This window comes from Hemiscyllium ocellatum, chromosome 14, assembly GCF_020745735.1.
Source record: "Hemiscyllium ocellatum isolate sHemOce1 chromosome 14, sHemOce1.pat.X.cur, whole genome shotgun sequence".
Taxonomy (NCBI): Eukaryota; Metazoa; Chordata; class Chondrichthyes; order Orectolobiformes; family Hemiscylliidae; genus Hemiscyllium; species Hemiscyllium ocellatum.
This window is the reverse complement of record NC_083414.1, coordinates 11,121,510-11,148,876: the sequence shown is the minus strand read 5'-3', so window position 1 is coordinate 11,148,876 and position 27,367 is coordinate 11,121,510. Positions and strand designations below refer to the sequence as shown.

The window sequence follows — 27,367 nt, the reverse complement described above, 5'->3', positions numbered from 1 at the left end:
ACCAGGGAATTCTCCGGCCCCTCAGATGCGGCCTGACCTGTAGTGCTTCTCCAGCACCACTCTCTCCACTGGGAATGAGGGGGCCTGGGGGTGGGCAGGGCCGAAGGGGCGGAGCAAAGCTGGAGGGGGCGGGGCAATGACGGAAGGGGCGGCGCTGACAGGCGGAGGCGGAACCGACGGCGTAATGGGCGGGGCGGAGGTGGTGAGGGCGGGGCCGAGGATAGGCCGTTGCTGGGGGCGTGGCGAAGGTTTACGAGACTAAGCTTCTGGAGCGGGCAGGAAATGGAGGTAGCGAGTGAAGAGGCTGGGACAAAAAAAAGATGCAAATCCGACGAGGTCAGTATTTGACGGTGCGAACCCCCAGAGATGTAGGTGGGCGGAATGCGAAAGAGGGTGGGTAAAGGGCGGGGCCTTCAGTGAGGCGGAGTGGGGGTAGGGGAGGGAGGGCGGGGCTATTGGGGATGGGGCGGGGTGAGTAGTAGGGAGTGGGCGGGACCATTGGAGGATGTGGCGGGTTGGTGGTAGGGTGTGGGCGGGGCTATTGAGAGTGGGCGGGGTCTTTGGGGATGGGGCGGGGCCATTGGGGGTTGGGGCGGGGCCATTGGTTAGTTGGGCGGGTGGATGGTAGGGTGTGGGCGAGGTCTTTGGGGATGGGGCGGGGCCATTGGGAATTGGGGCGGGGCCATTGGTTAGTTGGGCGGATGGATGGTTGGGAGTGGGCGAGGTCTTTGGAGATGGGGCGGGGCCATTGGGAATTGGGGCGGGGCCATTGGTTAGTTGGGCGGATGGATGGTAGGGAGTGGGCGAGGTCTTTGCAGAATGGACGGGACCATTGCGAATGGGGCGGGGTCGCACCGCTGGTGGGTGGGGCCCAACCGCCGTTTATCGGCCGTTGGCGCCGCGGCCGCCGCCATCTTGTTAGCCGGACTTGGAGCTGAACAGAACGGTGGGATTCTAGAACTTTCTTCTCCCCTCATTACTCTTCACTTTTTGCCTCTTTTTCCTCCTTATCTTTCGCATCTCGGCTCCCTTCTCTTCTGTTCGTCATAAAATAACTCCAGAGTCACCCTTCATTTACACATGGAGACACCTTTGCACTAATCCAACTTCCTCACAGTGAACATTCCCATTTAATTTTTTTTTCTTTTTTCGGATGTTGGTAAAATAACATCACAGAGGCCAGTATCCCATCATTAAGCCACTCTTTAGTTACATGTGCATAGTGGTTGACGCTGGTCTGGTTTCCTCAGAGCCAACTCTGAGTGAACAGAACCTCTGACACACCTGTATTTTTTAATATATTTTTTTTGTAGCACCCATGGTGTGTGCGTGCAGGTGTGAGACACAAAGTGCACAAATCTTTATTTAATTTCCACCACCAGGAAAACATTCCCATTTAAATCTGTCTGTCAGGGTCCCCTAATTGGACCAGATTAATAGCCCGAGTCAGGCATCTCATATTCCATGAGGTCCACCTGGTTACAATTACTATATCCCTTCCCTCAGGAGTCCGAGGACGAGGACTGGCTGATCTCCATCAGGGTCATCCAGGGGTTGGTGTGGTGTCTGATGGTCAGGATTGGAGGTAGACATTGCTGTGTTGGTGGGGACAGTGCCAACAAGAACAGAAATTACCATCAGCAGTAACCCCACACTAGTGGGAATGGCTGGGTAAACCTTGGTTGGGTTCCTCGTTGACTATGTAGGGTCTTTTGTGGGCTCAATGTTCTTAGTCATTGCTGATGCCCTCACAAAGTGGCTGGGCATGTACAGACTTCATTCTTCAAACACAGCGATGACAATAGAAAGACTGCGAGCAAAAATCCCATATGTGTTGGTTACAGATTTGCCAGCAGGCAGTTTGAGTGTTTCCTAAAGTTGAATAGCATTCAACATATAAGGGAAGCTCCAAACCATCCATCATCCAATGGTCTGACAGAAAGAGCAGCCCAAACGTTTGAAGGTGTGCTTAAAGGAACAGCCTACAGCTTCACGAGATGCCAAACTATCCCAGTTTCTACTTGACTATAAGACCACCCCTCATGCAACTACTGGTATGGCTCCAGCAGAAATGCTAATATTGGGAAGACTCCACACCAGATTAAATCTCAGCGTCCCAGAACTTTGCGGTGGGAGAGGGGGTTAGAGTGAAACGGTATCAGCAACATGCATGCTGGTCACAAGACTGCTAAGCAAGACCGGGTTTGGTGTAGGATTGACTGGAATGGCCCTGCATTGGTAAGAGGCATATTTGATGCAACATCAGGTCCACTGACATAAAGTTCAAGTAAGTGCGACGGTCCTGAATAAGCATGTGAACCACATGAATACTCCAAACTTGCAAGTGGTGCGGGAGTTAAATGTGCCTGGCTCCTTGACTGCCTTTCTCGAGATTCTGTAACCTGTGTTCTCCATCTCTTTCAAACTTTGAAGATACCTCGGAATGTGAGTTGGACACTGCGAATGTCACTGCCTCGATGCCTTTGCTGCCTGAAGAAGAAAGTGAATTTCTTCAAGATGCTGCAGATGCAAGAGATCAGCTACTGTGCATCACATGCTGCCCATTTCAGAGGAGGAGTTGAAGGAACCTGACCCAATGCTAAAGTGTGCTAGGAGGAGCTATAAAAAGAAGAACCAGCCTATGTCCTCTGACTCAGAAGGGAAGGGATGTAGTGTTTGTAAGAAGGTCAGACAGGTGGACCTCATAAAGTATGAGTTCCCTGATGGTGACTGTTAATCTGATCCAATTAGGCAGCCTGGCTGACAGGTATAAACTTGAGTGTCAAAAGTTCTGTTCACTCTGAGAACTGTCTCTGAGAGAGCTGGACCAGCATGAAGGTCTCCGTGTGTAAATAAAGGTTGGCTTGTGATGGGATCCTGGACTATGTGGAGTTATTTCAAATATAACTTTCAAGAATTAGATTGGATCCAATTCCCCCTCTCCATCTAATCTGTTAGGTGTTAACTTTCCCTAGCAGCAACACATATAAAATAAGATGATTATTTCTTCGAGTCTCTGATACATTTGAGTTAGGCCCAATATAGGATTCAGAGATCTTATGATTTTTTTTGTCACAAGAGAGCATACTCCAGCATGCTTGACTCTTGTTTCAGCAGAGCTGATATTTGAATGTCTGTCTGTTGGTCTGTTTGCCTATATAAAATCTTTAGTGGGTATTTTATTTTCTTTTAAAGAATGCTGTAAATTGTCTTATTTGGAAAGTTGTGGATTGTTTCAGCTGCTGAGATGAATATTGCAACAACTATCAGAGCAGAGCTTTCAGAACTGATTGTTGGATGTAGATTGGCCTGTTCTCATATACTTCAATTAGCCAATTACAAAATGGCACTTACCAGTAGTCATGTCTAAAGTGAGGTATTGTGTGGAATTTGGAAGCTTTGAGAGTAGAATGGTGATGTTAATTTAACGGAAAACAAATTCAAGTATGTTTAGCTGTGGTAAAGCAAGAAATATTGTAACGTGAAGCACTTTAAAATCACTATGACTAGTGTTAAATTATATAAGTGACTGTCACTATTCTACTTAGTACACGTTACAGGTAGTTCTTCTATAATGCAATAATTGTGATCTTGTGCAACCCCACATTATAGAAAAATTGTGCTTTAGAGTCAGCGCTTAAAGTGTTGGCAACGCACATTTTAAAAGCTTGTGCTTTAAAAACAATGTCCCCAATTTGTCGATCACTTTGCAGTAAATCTGTGCTAATGAAACCCCTATTACAGCAGAACAACCTGTAGTTACATTAATTAACTTCTAGTATACTGCAAGGAAAGGGAAGCACTCTTTAAAACCATATATTTTAGATACAAAAATAGAAATTACATGGAAAATCAGGAGGTCTGGCAGTACCTTTTCAGTGTAGGCTAAGTTAAGGTTTTGGATCCAGTGATCCAAACTGAAGCATTTTAGATACTTGCAGTGCACCATAAATTTGCTTAGATATACCTTTCAAAATAATGCGGAAAATTTGTTAAAATATGTGTCTAACTTCATATCTTTTTCACAGATTTTCCACATTTGAATTGGTCTGGTTAGCTACACTGTTTCAGTGAGACATAATTCGAATTCCATCCACACTCAATGGACTGACATGAAGGATGACAGGAACAGTGCAGACCAAAACCCACGGTCCACATATGAGCTCCTCATGCAAGCCAAGATTCTCCCAACTAACAATTCAAGAAACCTTGTGCTGAAAAGACTACTTAAAGCAAGCCAGGACTGTGGGGAGCATTAAGGAGGACCTCGGGCAGCCGAGATGTGGTGGAAGATGTTCTCAGCTTGTCGTGTGTCCTTGACATCACGTTTCAGAATGAAACCACGTTGTTATTGTCAATGTGAAGACACAATATTTTGTGGGGCTGTCTCTTTTCTAAATGCTCTTCCCAGAAATCCTTGTCGATTTATACATGACAAAATTACGGGATTTAACTGCGTGACCCATTGGCAAAAGGTATTTGAACAGAATGGAATATCAGAACCACAGCAATCAAGTGAACACATAATATCTCATGTGCTTGGAGGAAAAACAGTTAAGTATCAAGCAGTTCAGCTCTGGGTTAGGTAACTTAGAGATTTATGTCTGTTGAAATGCCTTAAAGGGACGAGGTATAAGATGCATTTTGAGGGGTTGAAGAAAATGAAAAGAACATGAAGGTGACCCATAAAAAGATGCTGGATGGTGAGGGAGTGTTAGAACATGTAAGCTATGCAGCTCCTTGGAGTCTGTTCCACCATCCAATTTAGCTGTTAGATCAATTGACACAGCAACAGGAGTAAGTCATTCAGCCCTTGAGGTTGAATTTGAGTTTGCTATGCTATTCAGTAATATCTTGCTTGCTCTGATTATGGTGTTAATACCACTTCCCTGCATCTTCCCCATAATCTTTGACTCCCTTCTTGATCAAAAAATTCAAAAATGTTCAATGATTAGCTGGAAAGAAAATTCTAGCAAAGAAATTCCTTCTCACTCTCTGCTTTAAATGTGAAGTTCTTATTTTTAAACTATGGCACACAGTTCTACGATTCCTTCACTGAAGAGACATCCTCTCAACATTTCCTTGTTATACCCCCTCAGAATATTTCAATAAAATCACTTCTAAATTCTTTTAAACTCGAATGAGTATCAACACAACATGTTCAGCCTTCAAAATGCAGTTCCTTCGTCCTAAGAATCCATTGAGTGAGACTTTTCTGAATTGTTTCCAATGCAAGTATATACCTTAAAATTAAGGAATCCAAAATTGTACACGGAACTCCACGTACAGTCTCACCAATATCCTTGCACTGTAACATTAAGACTTCCCTGCATTTATCCTCCATCCATTTTGCAACAAAGGCCATCATTCCATTTGCCTTCCTATTACTTGTTGTACATACATGCTAATTTTTATGGTGATGATCATGGGGTCAAGATATATGCTGTCAACAAGCACCAGCATCATAGTGTCACTGCCAATAGATGGCGATATGACAACATCTTGGGCTGTGATGCTCGCCTTCCTGCTGCTGATGGTCAAACCAAATATTTTACATTTGTGAGAGACTTATTTTGCTGCTTTAGCTGTTCCTCAGCAAGGAACCTTAGAGCATCATTGTCAACATATAGCAGCTCTGTGATGAGGACTTGATGGGCATTTGCCTTGGATCTCAGACCAGCAAGGCTGAATAGGTTTCCATCAGTTCTAGTTTGTACATTGTTCTCTGTAGATTAGGTGAAAGCAAATGGAGCAGAGGAGAAAAATATGCCCAAGATTCTTGGTGCCACAATATACTATTGTTTGACCCCAGTATAGATTCCATTGTGCTCTACCTTAGCTGACCTCATCCATCACAGAAAGAGAATATTACGTGAGCTGTTTCGGCAGGCAGCCAGTTTTCTACATGAGCTGAAATAGATTACTTCTGCTCACGTACTTGACTGTTATGTTCCCTCTAACTTTATTTCCTTCTGCGTGGTCCTTCAAGGTTCATGTGTGGCAGCAACTTCTGAAAACCAAACTCTGCTATCTCCATCATAATATTTCTCCTCAGCCAATGAACCGAGAACATCATATCAATTGTAGATCCTCCACTTCTGAAACCACACTAGGATTCAGGATAAAAGTGTTCATTCAGAATTTGCAATCTGACAAGAACAATGCAATAATTGTTACAATGACAGCAATTGCCATTCAACAGGATCATTGTCTTTCCATCACACAAGTAATGCTATACACCTGCCAGACAAGTACCATCTCAAAGAAAAAAGTTTAACCTACACCCATTGACATGCAGTGGTATTACCATTGGTGAGTCCCTCACCTGTCAACATCCTTGGGATACAGTTGACCAGAAACAATTTTTTAAAATTCCGTCGTGGCATGTGGGCTTTGCTGGCTAGACCAGCATTTATTGCGCATTCTAACTGGGCCTGCCATCTAAATACTGTGGCAGCAAACATAGTTCATTAAAGTAACTCAACACCAGCTTTTCCAGGGCAGTAAGGAATGAAGCAATGAAAGCAACTCACGCAACGTCTTGTCAACATCTTTGCAACATTACAGATAGGAACCTCAGCAATGGACTCATCAATAACTGGCTGAGGTGGTTAGCCTTATGGACAAGCTGCATCTGGAAATATGGCAACTGAGGATGTAGTGTACATGTTGAATGGGCTGGGATTTCACATTGGAATGGATCAGCTGAAGTTATTGTATGCTGCTGGATATATATCTGCAGACCTCTAAATAGGAAAACCAGCTGTAAAGTTGCTCAGGCATCTTACAAATTGGAGTAATCAGTACAAATTGGAGTAATTCATGTACTGGCTGAATGAATGGAAGAATAGACAAGTACTGCAAACATTTTCTACCCTACAACTTCCTTGCAATTTCTATGTAATATTGGGCTAGATTCTGAAACATATTTGTTTAATAACTTGTTCCTCCTAAAGAGAAACATCAGCTTCAGACATTATCTGTTTATGGATGTAGGTTTGCTCGCTGAACCATCTTTAGACTGTGGGAGGAAACAGGAACACCTGACGGAAACCCACACAAGTGCAGGGAGAATCTGCAAACTCCAGACCGACGGTCAACTAAGGCTGGAATCAAACCTGGGTCTTTGGAGCTATGAGGCAGCAGTGCTAATCACTGAGCCACCTAGAGAGAAGTTAGCTCAGTGTAATCTTTGCGAAAGCACTTGGTTGTGGTGAAAATACTTGGAATATGGAAGAAAAATCATTAGCTAATTATGAGGGACATTTTTGGGAAAAAGCAAAGATAATAAAAAATAGTAGCGAGTTTTGAGAAGATTTGTAGCTCAGGTTGAGGTTCTGGATGTAGGTTTGCTCACTGAGCTGGAAGGATCATTTCCAGACGTTTCAACCCTACTAAGTAACATCTTCATTGGGCTGCCGGGCGAAACACTGCTGCTGATTCCTGCTTTTTATTTATATGGTTGGTTTCTAACACATTGAGTTAGACCCTATCTACCATCCCCTGAGAAAAACTACAGGAAATGACATCACCAACCCAGAGATGTTACCTAGTGGGATGACGAAATGATCCTTCCAGCTCAGCGAGCAAACCTACATCCAGAACCTCAACCTGAGCTACAAATCTTCTCAAAACTCGCTACTATTTTTTATTTTCTTTGCTTTTTCCCCAAAAATGTCCCTCATAATTAGCTAATGATTTTTCTTCCATATTCCAAGTATTTTCACCACAACCAAGTGCTTTCGCAAAGGTTACACTGAGCTAACTTCTCTCTGGGTGGCTCAGTGATTAGCACTGCTGCCTCACAGCTCCAAAGACCCAGGTTTGATTCCAGCCTTAGTTGACTGTCGGTCTAGAGTTTGCAGGTTCTCCCTGCACCTGTGTGGGTTTCCGTCAGGTGTTCCAGTTTCCTCCCACAGTCTAAAGATGGTGCAGCTTGTGTGGGTTGCCCTGTACTGTCAGGGTATGCAGGCTAGGTGGATTAACCATGGTAAATATAGGGTTTCGGGAATCGGGGCTGGATCTGGATAGGGTGCTCTTTGGAGGTTGGTGCAGACTTGATGAATCAAATGGCCTCTTTCTGCACTGTAGGAATTCTACTCCATACCACATCCTAAGCACAAATAAATATTCTTGGGACAGTGCCCTCTTTCAGCAGGGCCTCAGATATCCATGTAGATGTTACTGTTTCCAATGCTGGATGAGTTATTGTGGTGTTTTGCCCTTGGCAGATGAGTTAGTATCTTTGCTCAGCTCCTTCCCTGTGAATTCTTCAACCAGCTCTGCCATGTGAGATGGGTTTTCTGTGGTGTCTGGAATTTCCTCAGTGACTGCATTTTCCTTGACATACAGCTCAGGATTGTGTTCCACTCACCTTTCAACTGTTTTTGTAGTCATTGTGATCTTGACCTTTTTATCCAGCCACTCTTTTTCAGTGGAGATGCTTTCTTTGATAATGGGCCCTGTGGACTTTTGCTGTTACAAGCTTCTGGCATCCCTTGTGTTAAATGACTTCTGGATATTCTGGCAAAACTTGTGAGCATGGTCATCAGCATACCTCCTAGTAGTCTGTTGGACTTTACGCAACCCTTAGCCCACTTACAATCTCCTTGCTTATACATCTCATTTAATTAAGGTGAGCAAATTGGTTTTAACCACAAGTTCCTTCATAGTGATGTTAGCCTCATAAGAGTCTGCATTTTCTGCTCCTACCTTCCATATGTTGAGAATGTGGCATTGTGATTTGTATCTTGGGCTATGTTACATTTGGATTTTGCATTCCATGTGTAATGCTGGAGGGTGCCAGTTCAGTTGTCAAAAGTGATTAGTTTTATATGGGTGGGCACTATGATTGATGTTGATATAAGATTCTTTGAATAACAATCTTCAAGTATTGCATGCGCATCTTGGTGCCAGCCAGGAATTGATCTATATTACAGTGAGATCTGTAGCACCTACTTGTGTTGAGAATTCTATTCATTGCGTCACATCTAATGATCAGGTCTAGCAGGTGCCAATGCCCTGATCTTGGATATTTCTCAGGCATCTTGTGGCATGATTCCTTCTAATGGACGGTGTCCATTACCTAAGGTTTATGCTTGTGGAAAAGTGTTAGTGGCTGTACATTCTCATTTATCTTTCCCTGGTCGTGATGCCCAAGTCAGGAAATCCATGCCTCATAAGACTGCAATTGTTCAGTCAATAAAGATGTTATGCCTTAAGGATTCTGCAGATTGAGGTGTGAATCTCTTCATGGAATTGGTATTTTCTTACTGTAATGGAGCAGTGCATTGGCTAGTAGATAACCATAAAGTTAACTAGAACAAACAAAGAAAAAGCTGGAGAAGCGCAGTAGGTCTGGCATAATTTAGAGAGAAAGACAGTAAAGATTTCAAGTCTAGTATGAGTCTTTTTCTAGACAAAAGAATGTGAAGTTAACTGGCTTTGCTCAAATTGAGAAGTGAATGAACACAGTCTGAACCATTTGTGGGGCATGCTATTTTTAAGAGCTTTCCCACAGAAAAACTTGCACCTTTCTCATGTGTCTCCTTTGAACTGTTTCCCTGCCAGATGAATGTGTTTTTATTTCAGTCATCTGCTCTCACTCTGCTTGTTCTGCAGTGTGGGTTGATGTTCAGAGTATCAGGTTCAATGTTGATCACAGCTGTTTTGTACTCATTATCAACCAGTTGAAAGTTGTCTGTCAATGCTGTGTGCATTCAACCTTCATGTTCCACTTGCCAGTGAAGAGTTGTCATCTTCCTTCTTTTCATTTATTTTCGTGCTGTGTCTTTGATTGGAGTCCATGTGATGAACCTAACTCTTAAATGCTTCGATTACTCATGTAGCAGATGTACCTTGATGGGATAGCATCTCAGTTGCAGGAAGTAGTGCTGGATGATCACTCGGACACAGTGTTTCTCCTGCTATTGGAGACAGCCTGTTGCATCACTTTTTTATGCCTGTCAAATTGGCGTTTCACTTGTAATTGTTGTTTTACTTAGAGTCATAGAGATGTACAGCATGGAAACAGACCCTTCGGTCCAACCCGTCCATACCAACCAAATATCCCAATCCAATCTAGTCCCACCTGCCAACACCAGGCCCATATCCCTCCAAACCCTTCCTATTCATCTACCCATCCAAATGCCTCTTAAATGTTGCAATTGGACCAGCCTCCACCACTTCCTCTGGCAGCTCATTCCATACACGCATCACCCTCTGTGTGAAAAAGTTGCGTCTTAGGTCTCTTTTATATCTTTCCCCTCTCACCCTAAACCTATGCCCTCTAGTTCTGGACCCCCCAACCCCAGGGAAAAGACTTTGTCAATTTATCCTATCCCCCTTATAATTTTGTAAATCTCTATAAGGTCATCCCTCAGCCTCTGACACTCCAGGGAAAACAGCCCCTGCCTCTTCAGCCTCTTCTTATAGCTCAAATCCTCCAACCCTGGCAATATCCTTGTAATTTTTTTCTGAACCCTTTCGGATTTCACAACATCTTTCCAATAGGAAGGAGACCAGAATTGCACACAATATTCCAACAGTCGCCAACCACTGTCCTGTATAGCCGCAACATAACCTCCCAACTCCTGTACTCAGTACTCTGATGAATAAACGAAATATCCCAAACGCCTTCTTCACTATCCTATCTAACTGCGACTCCACTCTCCAGGAGCTATGAACCTGCACTCCAAGGTCTCTTTGTTCAGCAACACTCCCGAGGACCTTACCATTAAGTGTATAAGTCCTGCTAAGATTTTCTTTCCCAAAATGCAGCACCTTGCATTTATCTGAATTAAACTGCATCTGCCATTTCTCAGCCCATTGGCCCATCTGGTACAAGATCCTGTTGTAATCTGAGGTGACCCTTTTTGCTGTCCACTCCACCTCCAATTTTAGTGTCATCTGCAAACTTACTAACTATACCTTTTATGCTCGCATCCAAATCATTTATGTAAATAACATAAAGTAGAGGACCCAGCACCGATCCTTGTGGCACTCCACTGGTCACTGGCCTCCAGTCTGTAAAACAATCCTCCACGACCACCCTCTGTCTTCTACCTTTGAGCCAGTTCTGTATCAAAATGGCTAGTTCTCCCTGTATTCCATGAGATCTAACCTTGCTAATCAGTCTGCCACGGGGAACCTTGTCGAACACCTTACTGAAATCCATATAGATCACATCTACCACTCTGCCCTCATCAATCCTCTATGTTATTTCCTTTCCAGGGTGCTGTATATGACAATCCCAAACTTGCCAAATAGCAGGGTGTCCAGCCTCTTGGCCTCCCTAAGTGCATCCCAAGGCATGCAATCAGTGCATTCTGTTACAAGAGTTGCAGGAAAAATGACCTATTTACACATCAGTTCATCCTTCAATTACATTATAGTTTCTTTTTCCTCAGCATTTACTCCCTTGTCTTCACCTCTTCTGAGCTATTTGCTCAAACCTGAGAAATAAATTTGTGAATCCAGGGCATGACCACATGTCATTGGGCCTGCACACTATCTTTGTGCCACCATGAGAAAACAAGGCTGAGAACTGTCTGATGGGCAAACATCTGTTGGGGAGATGTGTACTCTTTTTCATAATGTAGCTAGTCAGCAGTGGAGGCCGAAAATGAGAAATAAACTAGTATGAAAAGCTTTGCTAACTGTCTTTCACCCATATCCTAGACACATCATATTGATCTGCTGGTACCCTGAATTACAAAACTAAATGCTATGGCACTAATGGTCACCAGTCTGACCTGGAAGTGAAAGATGTGGGCAAAGCTCACACTCTTTTGATGGGATCAATTTGATGTATGAAAGACCCTTATGTTGTTGATTCATTTTAGCTCAAAAGGAGTTCATTCAGCCCTTCCCATCCATGCCAAATGTCCATTTATCCAAACAGTCATTCTATATGTTGAATCATGCCTAAGCCTCATTATGAAGTATGAAAGCAGACATAAATCCTTTTCTGTGTTTATTCACAGAATGTAGTATTATATATATTTGCTTCCATCTTCTTACCCAGCAGTCACTATAAGTACTCTTGGTCCCAAATTAAACAGTGACTTTCATTCAAATACCTTAACAATGTACTTAATATGTCACAAACACCAATCCTCTCTTCTAGCCCTGTAGCCCTGCAAATCAATCTTACTCAAGTGGCCAGTTTTCTTTTACCATCATTGATTATCTCCTCTCCGTAGACAGTGAATTTGCAACTTTCAAAAGGAGTTTGAATAAGCACTTAAATTGAAAAACATTTGCTGAGTAATGGGGAAAGGACAGGAAGGTGAGACTGGTTAGATGGCATTATCAAAGAGCTACCAGAGGCACAATTAGCTGAATGGCCTAAGTAAAAATTGAAAAAAACTGCAGATGCTGTAAATCAAAAACAAAACTAAAAAGTTGGAAAAGCTCAGCAGGTCAAGCAGCATCTGTGGAGAGAAATCAGAGTTAATGTTTCGGGTCGAGTGACTTTTCCTCAGAACAGCTGAATGGCCTCCTGTGTTCTATTATTCAATTCTATAAATGTATTTTCATATCTAGAAGTGAATTCATTCAGTTGCAATACTTTGCTATAGTGTATTGGCATCAGCATGGCAGTGCAGTCACACTAGGTATATTTATTTTATATCAACAACAGTGTTCACTTTTTATTTACTGTTTTTCTATATCCTCCAGATTCACAACCTTACAGAAGAGGCCCTGTCACATCCACTCACTGCAGAGCAGAAGCAGATGATCTGGAATTTGTGTACGAAGCGCTTACACCAGTACGATATTTTAAATATATTTTCACAGCTCCCTTTTTTCATGTTTTTCACATATAATTCATTTTCACTTATTTTCATCTTAAACACTGTCCACTGCAATTTTATATTGTTTGTCAGATGGCTCGGTAACGAGCCTCAGCCGATGTCTTTGTATAATCAGCGACTGATCACCGTTGGGATTAATCTAGCATGTTTTACTTCCCTCAGTGTGTGAAAGCTCCTCAACTCTGTATCACATCTTCAGGGGGCAATTCTGGAATAAGGATGTCCACATGTGCAATATGAAAAAGCAGACCTCCCTTACTGTGCAGGGCATTGGTGCAGTAGAGGTACAATTTTAGCACTTATGGTTGAGCACAGATCACTGTGGGAATTCCTCATTTTTAGTCAAACTGACAACGCAATGTCCAACATCAGATGTGATTCTGCAATTGGACAACATTTACTGGATAATCTGGAGTATGCAAAGTTGTGTTGACATCCAGTTTCAGGGGTTCTGAGGAAGGGTCACTTGGCCCGAAATGTTAACTCTGATTTATCTCCACAGATGCTGCCAGACCTGCTAAGCTTTCCAGCAATTTCTATTTTAGTCTCCCAATTTCAGACGGTCAGTCAGGCAGGCAGTCTGAATATCTTGCATGTACTGGAAGCTACATACATTAGTACACCGAACCCTAACCTTTGCAGACAGAACATACATACAGTGCACCTGTTTCAACTCAATAGGTGACAGTCATTCACTTTTTAGGACAATGTGCGGTTCAGTTAAAGTCAACCTGCGTTGTTTAAAATTTAATTGAAGCTGGATAGTTAGTTGTCAGTCATCACTAACAGGTGCATTCCCCATGGCAATGGCTGCTAAACAATTAACCCTCTTCTCTCATGCAGTGTAAATATTGATTTTTCCATTGAATAATATTCTTGCAAATTGTCCTAATGAGTGCAAGATGGAAGTTTTCGACAAAATATTTCTCTTCTTAGCAGTGCCCAATATTTTAACAATTTTGTAAATGGTTTAGTTTGCAGCATGTTCTCTTTTTTTTACTTCTAGCATGCCTGTGCAGTATGTGATCGAGGAATGGGACTTCTGTGATTTGACCCTGAAAATAAAGCCACCAGTTTTTATTCCCAGACCAGAAACCGAGGTAAACCGATTCATTCAATCACAAAATCACCTTATTGGTTTACTCGATGGTGCACTTGTACTCCATTCATTGAGTTTCCCTACATTTTCATATCAATAAATTTTAGCAAAGGACTGAAGCACTTAATGTGGGATATCACTCAAGTTAAAAATGTTATCACTGGACTTTCTCTTTTCACTGTCATTGCTCTGCCACGAGTCATTTATTTTTCTTCTGTTCTCTTGGCCTCCCTTGCCTCAAATGCTGATATATAGACAGGAATTTTTGGGTGCAGGAAGGGGAGCCGTAACAGCCTGAAAATATTGACCTTGCGTAGGCACTTTAAAAGCCTTTTTAAAATTCAGCAAAAGGTGGCTGATTGCAATTTTGTAGCCACGATGGGAGATGCTGGTGTTGGACTGGTTGGATAAAATCAGAAGTCACACCATACCTGACAAAGTGGCAGTACTCCGAAAGCTTGTGATTTGAAATAAAACTGTTGGGCACTAACCTGGTGTGTGACTTATGACTTTGCAATTTCGTAGATAGCCTCAAATTTCCTGTACTGTTAGGGGCAGTTTAAGTGTCTGAAAGCAGGTACTCAGCAGCAGGCTGGGGAGAGGAGTGGATGCAGTGGTAGAAATACTCCAGTCAGACCCAGAAGCTGGTCTTTCCCGCTTAACTATGAGAGCAATCATATCTTTTCCGTAGAGACGTACCACTGTTGCCTCCAGGATGGCTTGGTTGCAAGAAAGATTTTTAAATTATAAAGTTCGAATACATGGTTAAGAGGATGCTTCTCTGGTGAAACATCTTCCTTGTTACCTGCCTGTCATCGTAGCCTGCTCTGCTTTCCTTCTTGCTGCCACCTTCCTCAGTTGAACAGAACATCAATCTCCACCCCATTTAGGAGTTTCCTTCATGAAGATAGGACTAGATTAATTTGGGATTTCTGGTCAGCATTGATGAGTTGGATCAAAAAGTCTGTTTTCATGCTGCACGCCTCAATGACTCTAAAATCCCAACAGTTGACTACCACCCCTCTGTTAAACTGAATAGAACATTGCTATCCTTGCCTGATCTGGCCTATATGTGACTCTAGCCCTTCAGCAATGTCCTTGTTTGTTGCAACACAGGAACCTGACTTAACATGTATCAAAGAATCTTCCATACAGTGCACACTTCTTGTAAGATGAACACTTCAACTGGAAATCTGCTGGTAGACAGTCACACCTTTCAGCTGCGTTGGAAGTGACTCAGTTTATATTGGATTACCTACAGACTGGAATGTGTTACAAGGCAGCTGAAATGACGTTACAAAACTAGAACTGTGATTCTTGAGCCGCTTAATCAGTGTTATTTGAACCTTGGGAGAGGTTCATCCTTGAAATGCTCTCCAATCTTTCCTATTTATAATCTGTACAGGTCAACTTCAGGGAAGCTGTTTATTCTCTTTTCTAGTGATTGGTATGTTTTTTTGTTCCTAGTAGTGTTGAAGCATACATCAACCAGGAACAGAACCCAGCTATTTAAAGCAACAAGCTATAACAGAATGTGTAGGACTGGAATTGATATTCCAAATGACTGGAAGATTGGAAAGACTTGGATTTCAGTTGTCATCATTCAGAACCTCAAAGCATCCAACGTAATGAAGCAGTTTTGATGTTATATTGTAGGAAATCTGCTGACAGTTTATTTATCATTCACAGGATGCAGCTGTTGTTGGTTAGGCTGGTATTTATTGCCCATTCTGTATGCTTCTTGAGAAGGTAGTGGTGAGCCATCTTTTTGAACTGTTGTACTGATAGATCAGCCACAGTGAAAGAATGTTGATTATAGTTTCAAATTAGTATGGTGTGTGGCTTGGAGGGGAACTTACAGAAGCGGTATCCCCAGGCAACCTAGTCTTCTAGGTGGGGGAGGTTGGGAATTTGTGAAGAATTTTTGCAAGTGATTTAGCTGAGGGATAAATACTAGCTCCGACAACTGGGAAAGCTGCTACTCTTCTTCAGATAGTGCCGGGGGATTTTTTTAATGTCCACCTGATAGAGAAGGTGGAGCCATAGTTTAACACCTTGTTTGAAAGCTAGCCTCTCTGGTGGGGCAGCCCTCCTGGAGTGTCGGTCTTGATTTTGTGATCAAGATTCTCAAAAAAGTTACAGTTAGAAACAAAGACAGAAAGTGCTGGAAAAGCTCAGAAGATCTTGTAGCATCTTTGGAGAGAACCAATTCTGACAAAGGTCTCGGGACCCACAACTCTAGAGATGCTGTCAGGACTAAGTTTCTCCAGCATTTTCTGTCTTCGTTTCAGATCTCTAGCATTCACAGTTCTTTGTTTTGTTTGAGAGTTGCAGTTATATTACGTTTAGATTTTCCTGTAATTCGTATGTGTTGGTAGTTTAATTTGTTGAATACAACACAGTAAAACCAATCATTGCTCAGCTTGGCTTTGTTTATTCCAAAGGTTTATAGACTGTGGTGGTCATTTGATTATGAGTCTGAGACAGCATTGCTGAGTGTTGAGGATAGCCTCTGGCTCTTTTCTTGAATTCTTGTGGGTGTCATTGACAAGGTCAGCATTTGTTACCCATCCTTAATTGCCCTTGAACTACATGGCTTCCTGGACCATTTCAGAGTGCAGTTCAGAGTCAAGGACATTGATGAAGCACTAGAGTCACATATAGGCCAGATCAGGTAAGGATAGCATTGTTCCTTCTCTAAAGTTGGGAAATTTCGTTGATGTGCTTGTTATGAAGGATGTAGTTTGAATAAATATTGGAAAAATGACAAGACATTCTTGGGATTGAAGCTCATACTTCATTGCCTTCCACGCACCACTTGACTCTGAGGCTCTGTGAGTGTCTTCAAAACAGGTGTGGACAAAACCATTGGTGCCTTTCCAACAGAACAACAGCCTATCCTTATTCTGAGATTGCACCTATTTTCAAACATTAATGATAGGTCACAGTTGAAAAACACTTGGAAGGCACTGTTTTATTCATTCTTTTATGATTTTTCTGTGCTACCCTTAGTGTCCACCAGATGGCTGAATTAGCACATTAAGTTTAAATCACAGCATTATTTCATATTATAGGTGGACAGTTTTGTACATGAATGTCCGTTATTCAAATTATATCTGTCCATCCATGTTTCTAAGCAATCACATTCTGTATCTCAGTTGATGATTTTCATTTACATGTTATTACAAGTGTAGTTATTTCGAACATGCTGGATACAGTCTTTGCAGCACTCTTTCACCTTCAGATTTGCATGTTTTTTGCCTTGCGACTTCAGACTTGAGACACACTTGTTTTTAAAAGAGCTTAGTTCAGGCTCCAGAATCTTGAAGAATGAATCATTTGGTGGTCTAGGAACCATTGAGCTTTAAGCAGCATCTGATCATCAGTCTACCTATATTGATATGATGCTATGATAACTCTCAGTACTCATTTTGTTGTGAGCTTTGACTCAGTTAATAGTATACTCTCATTGTCTGAAATGAATCGAAAATGTCTTTGCATTGCAATTGCAGCTCTGAGGAATGCCAAATTCCAAAATGTAGTTTGCTTTTTCATTGCAAAGAACTGTTTTAGGACTGGTTGAAGGTAATTACAGTTACATTTTATGAATTAAGTATATTCTTGAGAAACTGTCCTGCAGGTCTATTACAGCATGTTCAAACAGGTTGATGAAAACAGTTATTAAATGTACTGGAAGGACTCTTGTGGAGAAGTATTAGTGTCATTACCTGGGTTGGGAGGCCCAGGTGCAAAACTTACCTGCTTCAGAGATGTGTCATGACATAATTTATAAAATATCTATAATTGCAATAGAGAAGGTACAGAACTGATTTACACAGTTATGACCAGGACTAGAAAAAACAGCTGTGAGGAAAGATTGGATTGGCTGGGCTTGTTCTCTTTGAAATAGAGGCTGACGTGAGTATTTCGTTGAGATGTACAAAGTTGTGAGGGGCCTGAATTGAGTAGGTAGCATGATTTACCATAGCAAAGAGATCAGTGACCAAGCAGTGAAAAATTAAAGTGTTTAGTAGAAGGCTGAGAGAGGAGATAAGGGAAGATATTTTCTCTGAGTGTGTCTAGGGGTCTGGAATTCACTGCCTGAAAGGCTAGTGGAGGCAGAAAGCTTAATCCAATGAAAATATGTCTGGATATGAGCCTCAAGTGCCATAAGCTATGGTCCAAATGCTGGAAAATGGAATAGTGTCTGCTGGTTTGTTTTCCAACTAATGCCAACAGGAAAAATTGAGTGACCATCACTACCTCCAACACAGAAAGACAGAGTGAATAGACAGGAAAAGAAGCGAAAGAGAACAGAGTAAGTTAGCAAGAAGGGGTTAAGAAGAGAGTAGCAGACAAAAGCGAATAAGACAGAAACAGGTCAGAGGCGTTGCAATGAAAAGCAACAGCATAGAGACACCATATTCTTCAAGTTGGTGTACAGTGTCATGGGATATTATTCACAATGTGCCTTCATACTGTAATAAGTTTTATAAGTACATTGAATAACTTTGTTTTTGTATTTTGATTAACGAACAATATAGTTGATTTATGGTTTTAATTTTGCATACTTGATTAGTACATAATGTTTTCCATCATTGGTTAAACTGGAACAAATGAGCTGACCGTTCCATTTCACAGTTTCCTCCAATCAAATTTTTAAAAATCTAATCCATGTCATGGTTGCAAGTTCAATTAACGATTTTGGATCCTGAGAGACTCGGAGCCACTTCAAAACATCTTCCTTATGCTGTGGACAGAGCTTTAAATAAAAGTTTAAACAATTATTCTTCAAAAATAAGACAAAATTAATTTATGACAGATAACCATATCCATTTCAACTTGTCTATTGATGTTTATTTGCAAATTCTTTGGATGTTATGAATCATTACAGCAGAGATAGGACCACTACAGATTGATCAATTGTGATTGTGCTTTAGTGTTTCAGCACATTTACATAGATCCTGTTTGTACGATGGATAAGTTTAATTTACTCAGCCACATTGTGATTTATACAAAGGCTCCCATTTCTATTTTGTCCCCTGTTGTAAATTGTTTATTCCACTATAATCATTGCATTGAAGGAGTCAAACCACCGATTTCTCAGTAACTTTGCTCATCAAGTTTCCATCTCAAGGCCTTCTGTGCATTGCCAGGAGGCAGAACTGTCACTGGATAATTAGATAACAGTGCCTGTTGCCTTTTCTTGTGAATAGAGATGTTTTGTTTCCAGAGGAAACTGAAGGGGCAGCGATGGGGCATTCCCCATCTCGTGATTCAGCAAAGAGCTAATGGTAGACTTGCATGTTCTTGTTCTTGTTGCTGCAAAAAGTTTTGAGTTTCCTGCTGCTATGTGAGGAAAGATGTGATCTTTCTACACCCACCTCTGCAACATAAGCTGCTTCTCAGTGTCATCAGCAAAGCAATATTGTTGATTGCTCAAAAATGTTAATCAGAAACAACATTTGTAAAGCACCAACCCTGAAAAGGGTCTTGGATATATCTCACATACAGTGAGTTATTTTGAAGTGCAGTATGTTTTTGGTATATAGGAAGAAAAGACAAAACTTCTGTTTATAATCATGCCTCTCACAATCTTAGAACACCCCTACATCGTTTATAGCTAATGCTTTCCTTTTGAATTATGAGCACTGGTATATGGTAGGAAAACACAGTGTTCACTTTGCACACAACAGACTTCCTCAGGTAGCAATTTTATAACAAACAGACAAGTTATTTTAGTGATTTTTGGGATAAATATTGGCCAAGACAATGAGGATATATCATCTGTTCTTCTTTGAAATGGCATTGAGATCTTCTGAAATACAACATCTCTGACGATGCAGCAATCCCCTTGTACTGCAGTGAATTCCCAGCCTTACTCCAGAATAGAGCTTGGAACTACACCCCTGTAGGTGAGGCATTAGCAGAATGCTCTCTACCAATTGTCACATCAAGGTTCTGACCTACATTGCTATACTATTGTGGGAATAGTGAAGGAAATCTGACACTCTGGAATCAACCATAAATGGCTCCATTCTGTCCTTATAAGAAAAGCAAAGCCCATTGACGAAGGAGTTGAAGAACATTGGGTTAAGGATGTTTGCTTGGAAAGCTACAATAGCAACCTTCTGTAGGTGTCATGTTTGATCTCGGCAAATTTTCCTTTTTGATTTACTCAGATTTCAGATTCAATATTAAACTAGCTACTTAAGTACAAAACCACATGGAAAGCCTCTAATGAGTAGCTTGGGCTCACTTTTCCTCTTCCAGGCCATTTAGTTAGGAATAGTTTATTCTTCTGAACTCTCGTCCCACTCCACAGCCCCAAAGACTCATTGTCCAGTGCTGTTAAAACACTAATGCTGTTTCTTTGTTTCAAAGCCCTTACCACAATGTAGAATTTTACAGAACGGAAACAGACCTCTTTGTTCAACTCATCCACGCCAACCATGTTCCCAAACCAAACTATTCCCACTTGCCAGCATTTGGCCCATATCCCTCCAAACCTTTCCTGTTCAAAATTGGCTTGATGATTAGAGACAGAGGTGATGGTGGAGGGTTTTGTTTTGGACTGGAGACCTCTGACCAGTGGTGTTCCACAGGGATCGGTACTTGCACTTAACCAAATGTCTTTCAAATATTGTAACTATATCTGCATCCGTCACTTCCTCTGGCAGTTTTCTACCAACAAACCACTCCCTGTGTAAAAACATTGCTGTTTGTCCATGCTAAATGTTTCTCCTCTTACCTTACAAATGTGCCCTCTAGTTTTGAACTGCCCCACCCTAGATAAAAGACCCTTGCTATTCTTATCTATGCCCATCGTGATTTTTTTAAACCGTTATAAGGTCACTCCTCAACGTCCTATCTGCCTGTGAAGAACGTGCCAGCGTATCTTTATAATACAAACTTTCCATTCCAGGTGACATGCTTGTAAACATTTCTGAACCCTCTCCAATTTATTAATATCCTTCCTATAGCAGGGCGACCAGAACTGTACCCAGTACTCAGAAGAGGCCTCAGCAACATGCTGTACAACCACACCATGACATTCCAACTCCTGTACTCAGAAGTCTAAACAAAGAAAGCAAATGTGCTGAACACCTTCATAACCACCCTGTCTACATTGGATGCAAATCCCTGGTCTTTCTGTTTTACCACACTACCCAGGGTCGACCATTAACTGTATAAGGTCTGCCCTTGTTTGTTTTACCAAAATGCAATATCTCAAATTCACTCAAATTAAACTTCATCAGTCACTTTATCACCGATTGACCCAATTGATCAAGATCTCTTGGGAATCTTAGACAGACTTCTTCACTGTCCACTATACCACCAATTTTGGTGTCATCCACAAGCTTGCCAGCCATGTCTCCTAAATTCTCTTCCAGATTGTTTATATAATGTCAAGCAATAAAGTGGATGCAGTACCGATCCCTGTGGAACACCACTGGTCACAGGTCTCCAGTCCAAAACAAAACCCCCCACCACCACCGTCTCTAACCGTCAAGCCAATTTTGTATCCAATTGACAAGCTGTCCCTGAATCCCATGTGATCTTACTTTACTAATTTGCCCATGATATGGAAACTTGTCAGAGGCTTTACTAAGGTCCATGTAGGCAATGTTTACTGCTCTGCTGTCATTAAACATTTTGGTTTCTTCCTCAAAAAACTCAAATCAAGTTTATGAGACACAATTTCCTCTCACACGAAGCTCTACTGACTCTCCTCAATCAGACCTCACTTCTCCAAAAGCATGTAAATCCTATCTTTCAGAATCGTTTCCAACAATTCACTCACAGTCAGTATCAAACTCACAGGTCTACCATTTCCTGGCTTCTCCTTACAGCCTTTCTTGAATAGAAGTGCAGCATTAGCCACCCTCCAGTCTTCCTTATCCATGGTTATAGATGATAGAATACCTCTGCTTATAATTTCAAAACATCAATATTTATTTCCCTGAGTTCTCTAGCATCCATTTTTCTCTTCACAGTAAAAAGGGATGTGAAATACTCATTTAATATCTCCCATCTTCTGAGGTTCAACACGTAGATGACCTCATTGATCTTTAAGGATCCGTATTCTCTCTCTAGTTGCGCTTTTGCTCTTAATGTACTTGTAGAATCTCTTTGGATTATCTTTAACTACGACTGCCAGTGCTATCTCATTTTTGCCCTCTTGATTTCCCTTTTAAGATTACCCCTACACTGTTTATACCCTTCAAGAGATTAATTTGATCTCAGTTGTATATTTCTAGTATATGATTCTTTCATATTCTTGACTAGAATCTTAATATCTTGATTCATCCATTATTCCTCACTCTTACCAGCCTTACCCTTCACTCGAATAGGAACATAATGCCTCTGATCTATCGTTAGCATGCTTTTGAAAACTTTCCACTTCAGTCATTCCTTTTCCTGAGAACAGTCTATTGCAATCAACTTTTGAAAGTTTCTTTCTTCTACCATTAAAATTTGAGAAATGTAACTTTTATGGAAGGCCTATGCTTTTCTATAACTATTTTAAAACTAATAGAATTCTGATCACTAGTCCCAAAGTGTTCCCCTGCTAACACTTCAGTCACTTGCCCTGCCTTATTTCTGAAGAGAAGGTCAGGGTTTGCTCCTTCTCTAGTAGGTACATTTATATATTGACAAATAAAATTATCTTGAGTACATGTAACAAATTCCTCACCATCCAAACCCTTAAAACTATGGCAGTTCCAGTCTATGTTTGGAAAATTAAAATCCTGTAATTTTACAATTGTTAAATAAATCTGAGATCTCTCTACATATTTGCTGTCATTTTCCCTCTAAGTATTGGGGAGCCTATAGTACAGTCCCATAAAGATGATCAATGTATTCTTATTTCTATGTTCTACCTATATAACTCTAGTAGACAATCCTTCAGAAATATCCTCTCTAAGTAAAATAGTAATCCAAATGTAGTAGTAATAGTGCTGTAAATGATCACCATTCCAGTTCTTTCAAATTCTATTCCTCCATTCAGGAGCAATCAGATCCCAGAATGAGCACCTCAGAGCTGTCAAAACTCAGGTCTATAATGGATGAATAAAGATATTAAGGTTCTGGTCAAGAATATGAAAGAATCATATACTAGTTAGAGATAACTGAGATCAAATGAATCTCCTGAAGGGTATAAACAATGTGGGGGCAATCTTAAGAGGGAAATCAGGAGGACAAAAAGGGGTTACAAGATAGTATTGGCAGTTAAGCTTAAGGATAATCCAGAGATTCTACAAGTATATTAAGAGCAAATGAACATACGGTGTGTTAGCTTTTATTCGTAGAGAGATGGAATTTCGGAGCCATGAGGTCATGCTGCAGCTGTGCAAAACTCTGGTGTGGCCACACTTGGAGTATTGCATACAGTTCTGGTCACCGCATTATAGGAAGCATGTAGAAACATTGGAAAGGGTTCAGAGGAGATATACTAGGATATTGCCTGATGTGGAGGGAAGGTCTTATGAGGAAAGGCTGGAGGACTTGAGGCTGTTTTCGTTAGAGAAAAGAAGGTTAAGAGTTGACTTAATTGAGACATAAGATAACCAGAAGGTTAGATCGGGTGAACAGTGAGAGCCTTTTTCCTTGGATGGTGATGGCTCACATGAGGGGACATAACTTTAAATTGAGGGGTGATAGATATAGGACAGATGTCAGAGGTAGTTTCTTTACTCAGACAGTAGTAGGGGTGTGGAATGCCCTGCCTGCAACAGTAGTAGACTTGCCAACTTTAAGGGCATTTAAATGGTCATTGGATAGACATATGGATAAAAATGGAGTAGTGTAAGTTAGATGGGCTTCAGGTTGATTTAATAGGTTAACGCAACATTGAGGGCTGAAGGGCATGTACTGCACTGTAATGTTTTATGTTCTGTGTCCTAACCTAAGGTTTTCACCAGAAACCTCAGTTCATTTCTACTAAATGGGCGGCACGGTGGCACAGTGGTTAGCACTGCTGCCTCACAGCGCCTGTAGACCCGGGTTCAATTCCCGACTCAGGCGACTGACTGTGTGGAGTTTGCACGTTCTCCCCGTGTCTGCGTGGGTTTCCTCCGGGTGCTCCGGTTTCCTCCCACAGTCACAAAGATGTGCGGGTCAGGTGAATTGGCCAAGCTAAATTGCCCCTAGTGTTAGGTAAGGGGTAAATGTAGGGGTATGGGTGGGTTGCGCTTCGGCGGGTCGGTGTGGACTTGTTGGGCCGAGGGGCCTGTTTCCACACTGTAAATCTAATCTAAAGATCTAAGCTGTTTCTAGTGCTGCTGATTCCCCATGATTTCATTAGCTTCAGTGCTGTTTAATGCTAGTTAATTACCTCCAATCAGTGCATCTTTTTACAGTGATCAAAACCATAAGAGTTTAACCTGAGTATGGTAAACTATTCTGCTCTAACAATCAATGTGAATCAGGACTTTCCTTTGCCCACTATATAGTAACACTACAACTCATGATGGACCTATGCCTGAAACTTTCATAGGGTTTCCCCAATCAGTATTGAAATTGAAAAGTGCTGTTTATGCAATTCCTTTGAGGTTTCTGCTGAGGTTACCTTTGTTGGTCAAGGGAATCCTCCCTTTCACACCTGACTTTCACCACCTCCTGTTTCCCCTCCCTTCACCTCCCCTGTGGGGAAAGTTTCCAGTTTGCAACTGGAAACATGGTAAATTTTGCTGCTTATGCTGGGTAACTGCCTTGCAGTTTTATTTATCTACCTGATGTCAAACACTTCCAGTAACTCTGGAGATTAATTCATTTTACAGTGATTATGTTAGATAACATTATTAGAAAAGACCTTTCTTACAACAGCCTTATATGATATTCCTTTGATGTCTGGTATGTGTTGATCTAAGGTGGACCAGCTTTCTGGGATTGATCTCACTGTTAGCTAATGGAGGAAAATATTCCAACCTGGATTTCCATTCCTCATATTTGTGCAGTGAATTCTGCTTTTAAGTCTGCGCAGGTCCACAAACAAATAAGAGTAGTATATAGCTCTGCTGTTATACCCCATATAGTTGAACAACATCTCAAAGTCACTGTCAAAATTCCGTAAGACCATAAGGCATAGGAGTAGAAGCAAGGCCATTCAGCCCATGAGTCCATTCTGCCATTCAATCATGGCTGATGGGCATTTCAGCTCCACATACCCACAGTCTCCCCGTATTCCTTAATTCCTTGCGAGATCAAGAATTTGTCAATCTCTAACTTGAAGACATTTAACGGCCCGGCCTCCACTGCACTCTGTGGCAATGAATTCCACAGGCCCACAACTCTCTGGCTGAAGAAATGCCTCCTCATTTCCATTCTAAATTGACCCCCTCTAAATCTAAAGCTGTGCTCATGGGTCCTAGTCTTCCCACCTAACGGAAACAAATTCCCAGTGTCCACCCTTCAAGTAATTCAAATAAAGAATGGCCACTTAGGCAAGATATTTTGGTGTTACTGGACCCAGGAGTTGGCCCAAGCAAGAAAAGGAACCTGTCAGAAGAAAAAAATGTAAAATTAAAAGAAACACATCAGTGTATTGAAACTGCAGCATATGTTTGTTTTCCCAAATGGTTTCCAGATCAGAAAGCCAGTTTCATTATCTCAGTAATTTTAATGAAACTTTACCAGCTTTTCATTATCTGAAAGCTTAGCTGGGTTCCTCCCTTATAATTCAATGAGAATTACCTGAATAAGCAGTGGTCCAGCTTTTTGTCTGCATATAGTAATTTTTATTTTTAAATTTTTTTAAGCACTTTATTCCATTCTTGTGAATATTTGACTTTAATTACTCACCTGCCTCTATTTATCTCCCTTATATTAGATCTCTCCATTTAGAATCATGGAATGATTTGGCCCTAATTTGAGGTGCTAATTTGGCCCATCATCCCTGAGCATGTACTTTGAAACAACTGTCCAATTAGTCGCCACTTACCTGTATTTTCCCACAACCCTTCACAAGTTTATCCAATTCCCTTTGCATGTGTGGCAGTGCACTCAAGATTGTTTTACAGCATATAATATCTGCTTTATCCAAGACACTTGATGCTTATCTCTCTTTTACATTTCCATGTCAGGCTGGTGTCATGTCAGCAGAGCTGCTGTGTTTAGCTGTGAAATGCAGAGACTGAATTTGGCAGAGTTCAAAAGGCTCAAGTAGCTTTAACCCAGTAACAGATTTGCTGATCTACATTTCCCTGTAATGTAGTCAGTGTCCTAATGGTCACCTCAATTATACTTAGAATTGCAGCCTATACTGGATAAATTCTGCTCATGTGAAAGCTACCAGCTTTTAAGTCAAAACCTAAAATTACATACAAGAGCTCCCAATGCTGATACGGGATTACCACTGTCGTGTTATATGTCTCCTGCTTCTTGGCATTACCAAATACTTGTATCGGAGCCAACTAAGTGTATAATTGTACTGATTTTTATTTGCAATTCCAAGTGAATATAGCACAAACATTTGGTGCATTATATTAAAATGACAGATGCTCAAATGTACAAGGATTTCAGTGTCACCAACAAAATGTTTTATGGCTACCCTGTATTTTCTCAGTCACATTAATTCCATGGGCTGGAAAATTTGCAACTCGCTTTTAATCACTCATTGGATGTGTCTGTTAATGGCTGAGCCAGAATTTATTCCTTGGCCCATTGCACTTAAGATGATGTGAGCTGCCTTCTTAACTGCTGCAGTTCAATTTATTGGTCAGTGCATTGAGTATAGGAGTTGGAAGATCACGTTGTGACTATACAGGACATTGGTTAGGCCACTTTTGGAATACTGCATGCAATTCTGGTCTCCCTGCTATAGAAAGGATGTTGTGAAACTTAAAAGGGTTCAGAAAAGGGTTGCAAGGGTTGGAGGGTTGCAAGGGTTGGAGGGTTTGAGCTATAGGGAGAGGCTGAAGCGTTGGAGGATGAGGAGTGACTTTATGGAGGTTTATAAAATCATGAGGGGCATGGATAGGATAAATACACAAGGTTTTTTCCCTGGGATAGGGGAGTCCAGGATTAGAGTACATATGCTTAAGGTGAGAGGGGAAAGATTTAAAAGGGACCTAAGAGGCAATATTTTCACCCAGAGGATGGTGCGTGTATAGAATGAGTTACAAGAGGAAATGGTGGAGGCTGGTACAATTACAACATTTCAAAGAAAGGTATATGAATAGGAACGGTTTTGAAGGATATGGGCCAAATGGCTAAATATATGGCAAATTAATTTAGGATGTCTGGTTGACATGGATGAGTTGGACCAAAGGGTTTCTTTCCACGCTGCACAATTCTATGATTCTATGAGGGTATGTGATGTAGTTAAATCCACATATCTGTTACCCTATGTTACAGCATTGAAGGAATGACAGTATATTTCCTAAGTCAGATGCTGTATGATTTTGGGGGAGTCTTGAATGTATTCTGGAAGTGGTTGTGGTTTTGG

The 27,367-nt window shown here is 41.3% G+C and overlaps 1 protein-coding gene across 3 annotated transcripts in view; it reads left to right on the top strand.

The window, feature by feature from the left end:
- Nucleotides 1-271: 271 nt before the first annotated feature.
- hemk1 (HemK methyltransferase family member 1) overlaps nucleotides 272-27,367 on the top strand; it is a 134,361-nt gene continuing 107,265 nt past the window's right edge. For 2 of the 3 annotated variants that reach the window (XM_060835355.1, XM_060835358.1), the window contains exons 1-4: nucleotides 272-336; nucleotides 4,029-4,553; nucleotides 12,682-12,773; nucleotides 13,825-13,918. In XM_060835355.1, the coding sequence (XP_060691338.1) occupies nucleotides 4,281-4,553; nucleotides 12,682-12,773; nucleotides 13,825-13,918 (459 nt within the window). In that variant the 5' untranslated portion in view covers nucleotides 272-336; nucleotides 4,029-4,280. Of the gene's footprint in view, nucleotides 337-859; nucleotides 947-4,028; nucleotides 4,554-12,681; nucleotides 12,774-13,824; nucleotides 13,919-27,367 lie in introns of those variants that run through there. The other variant, XM_060835356.1, reaches the window with a different exon arrangement.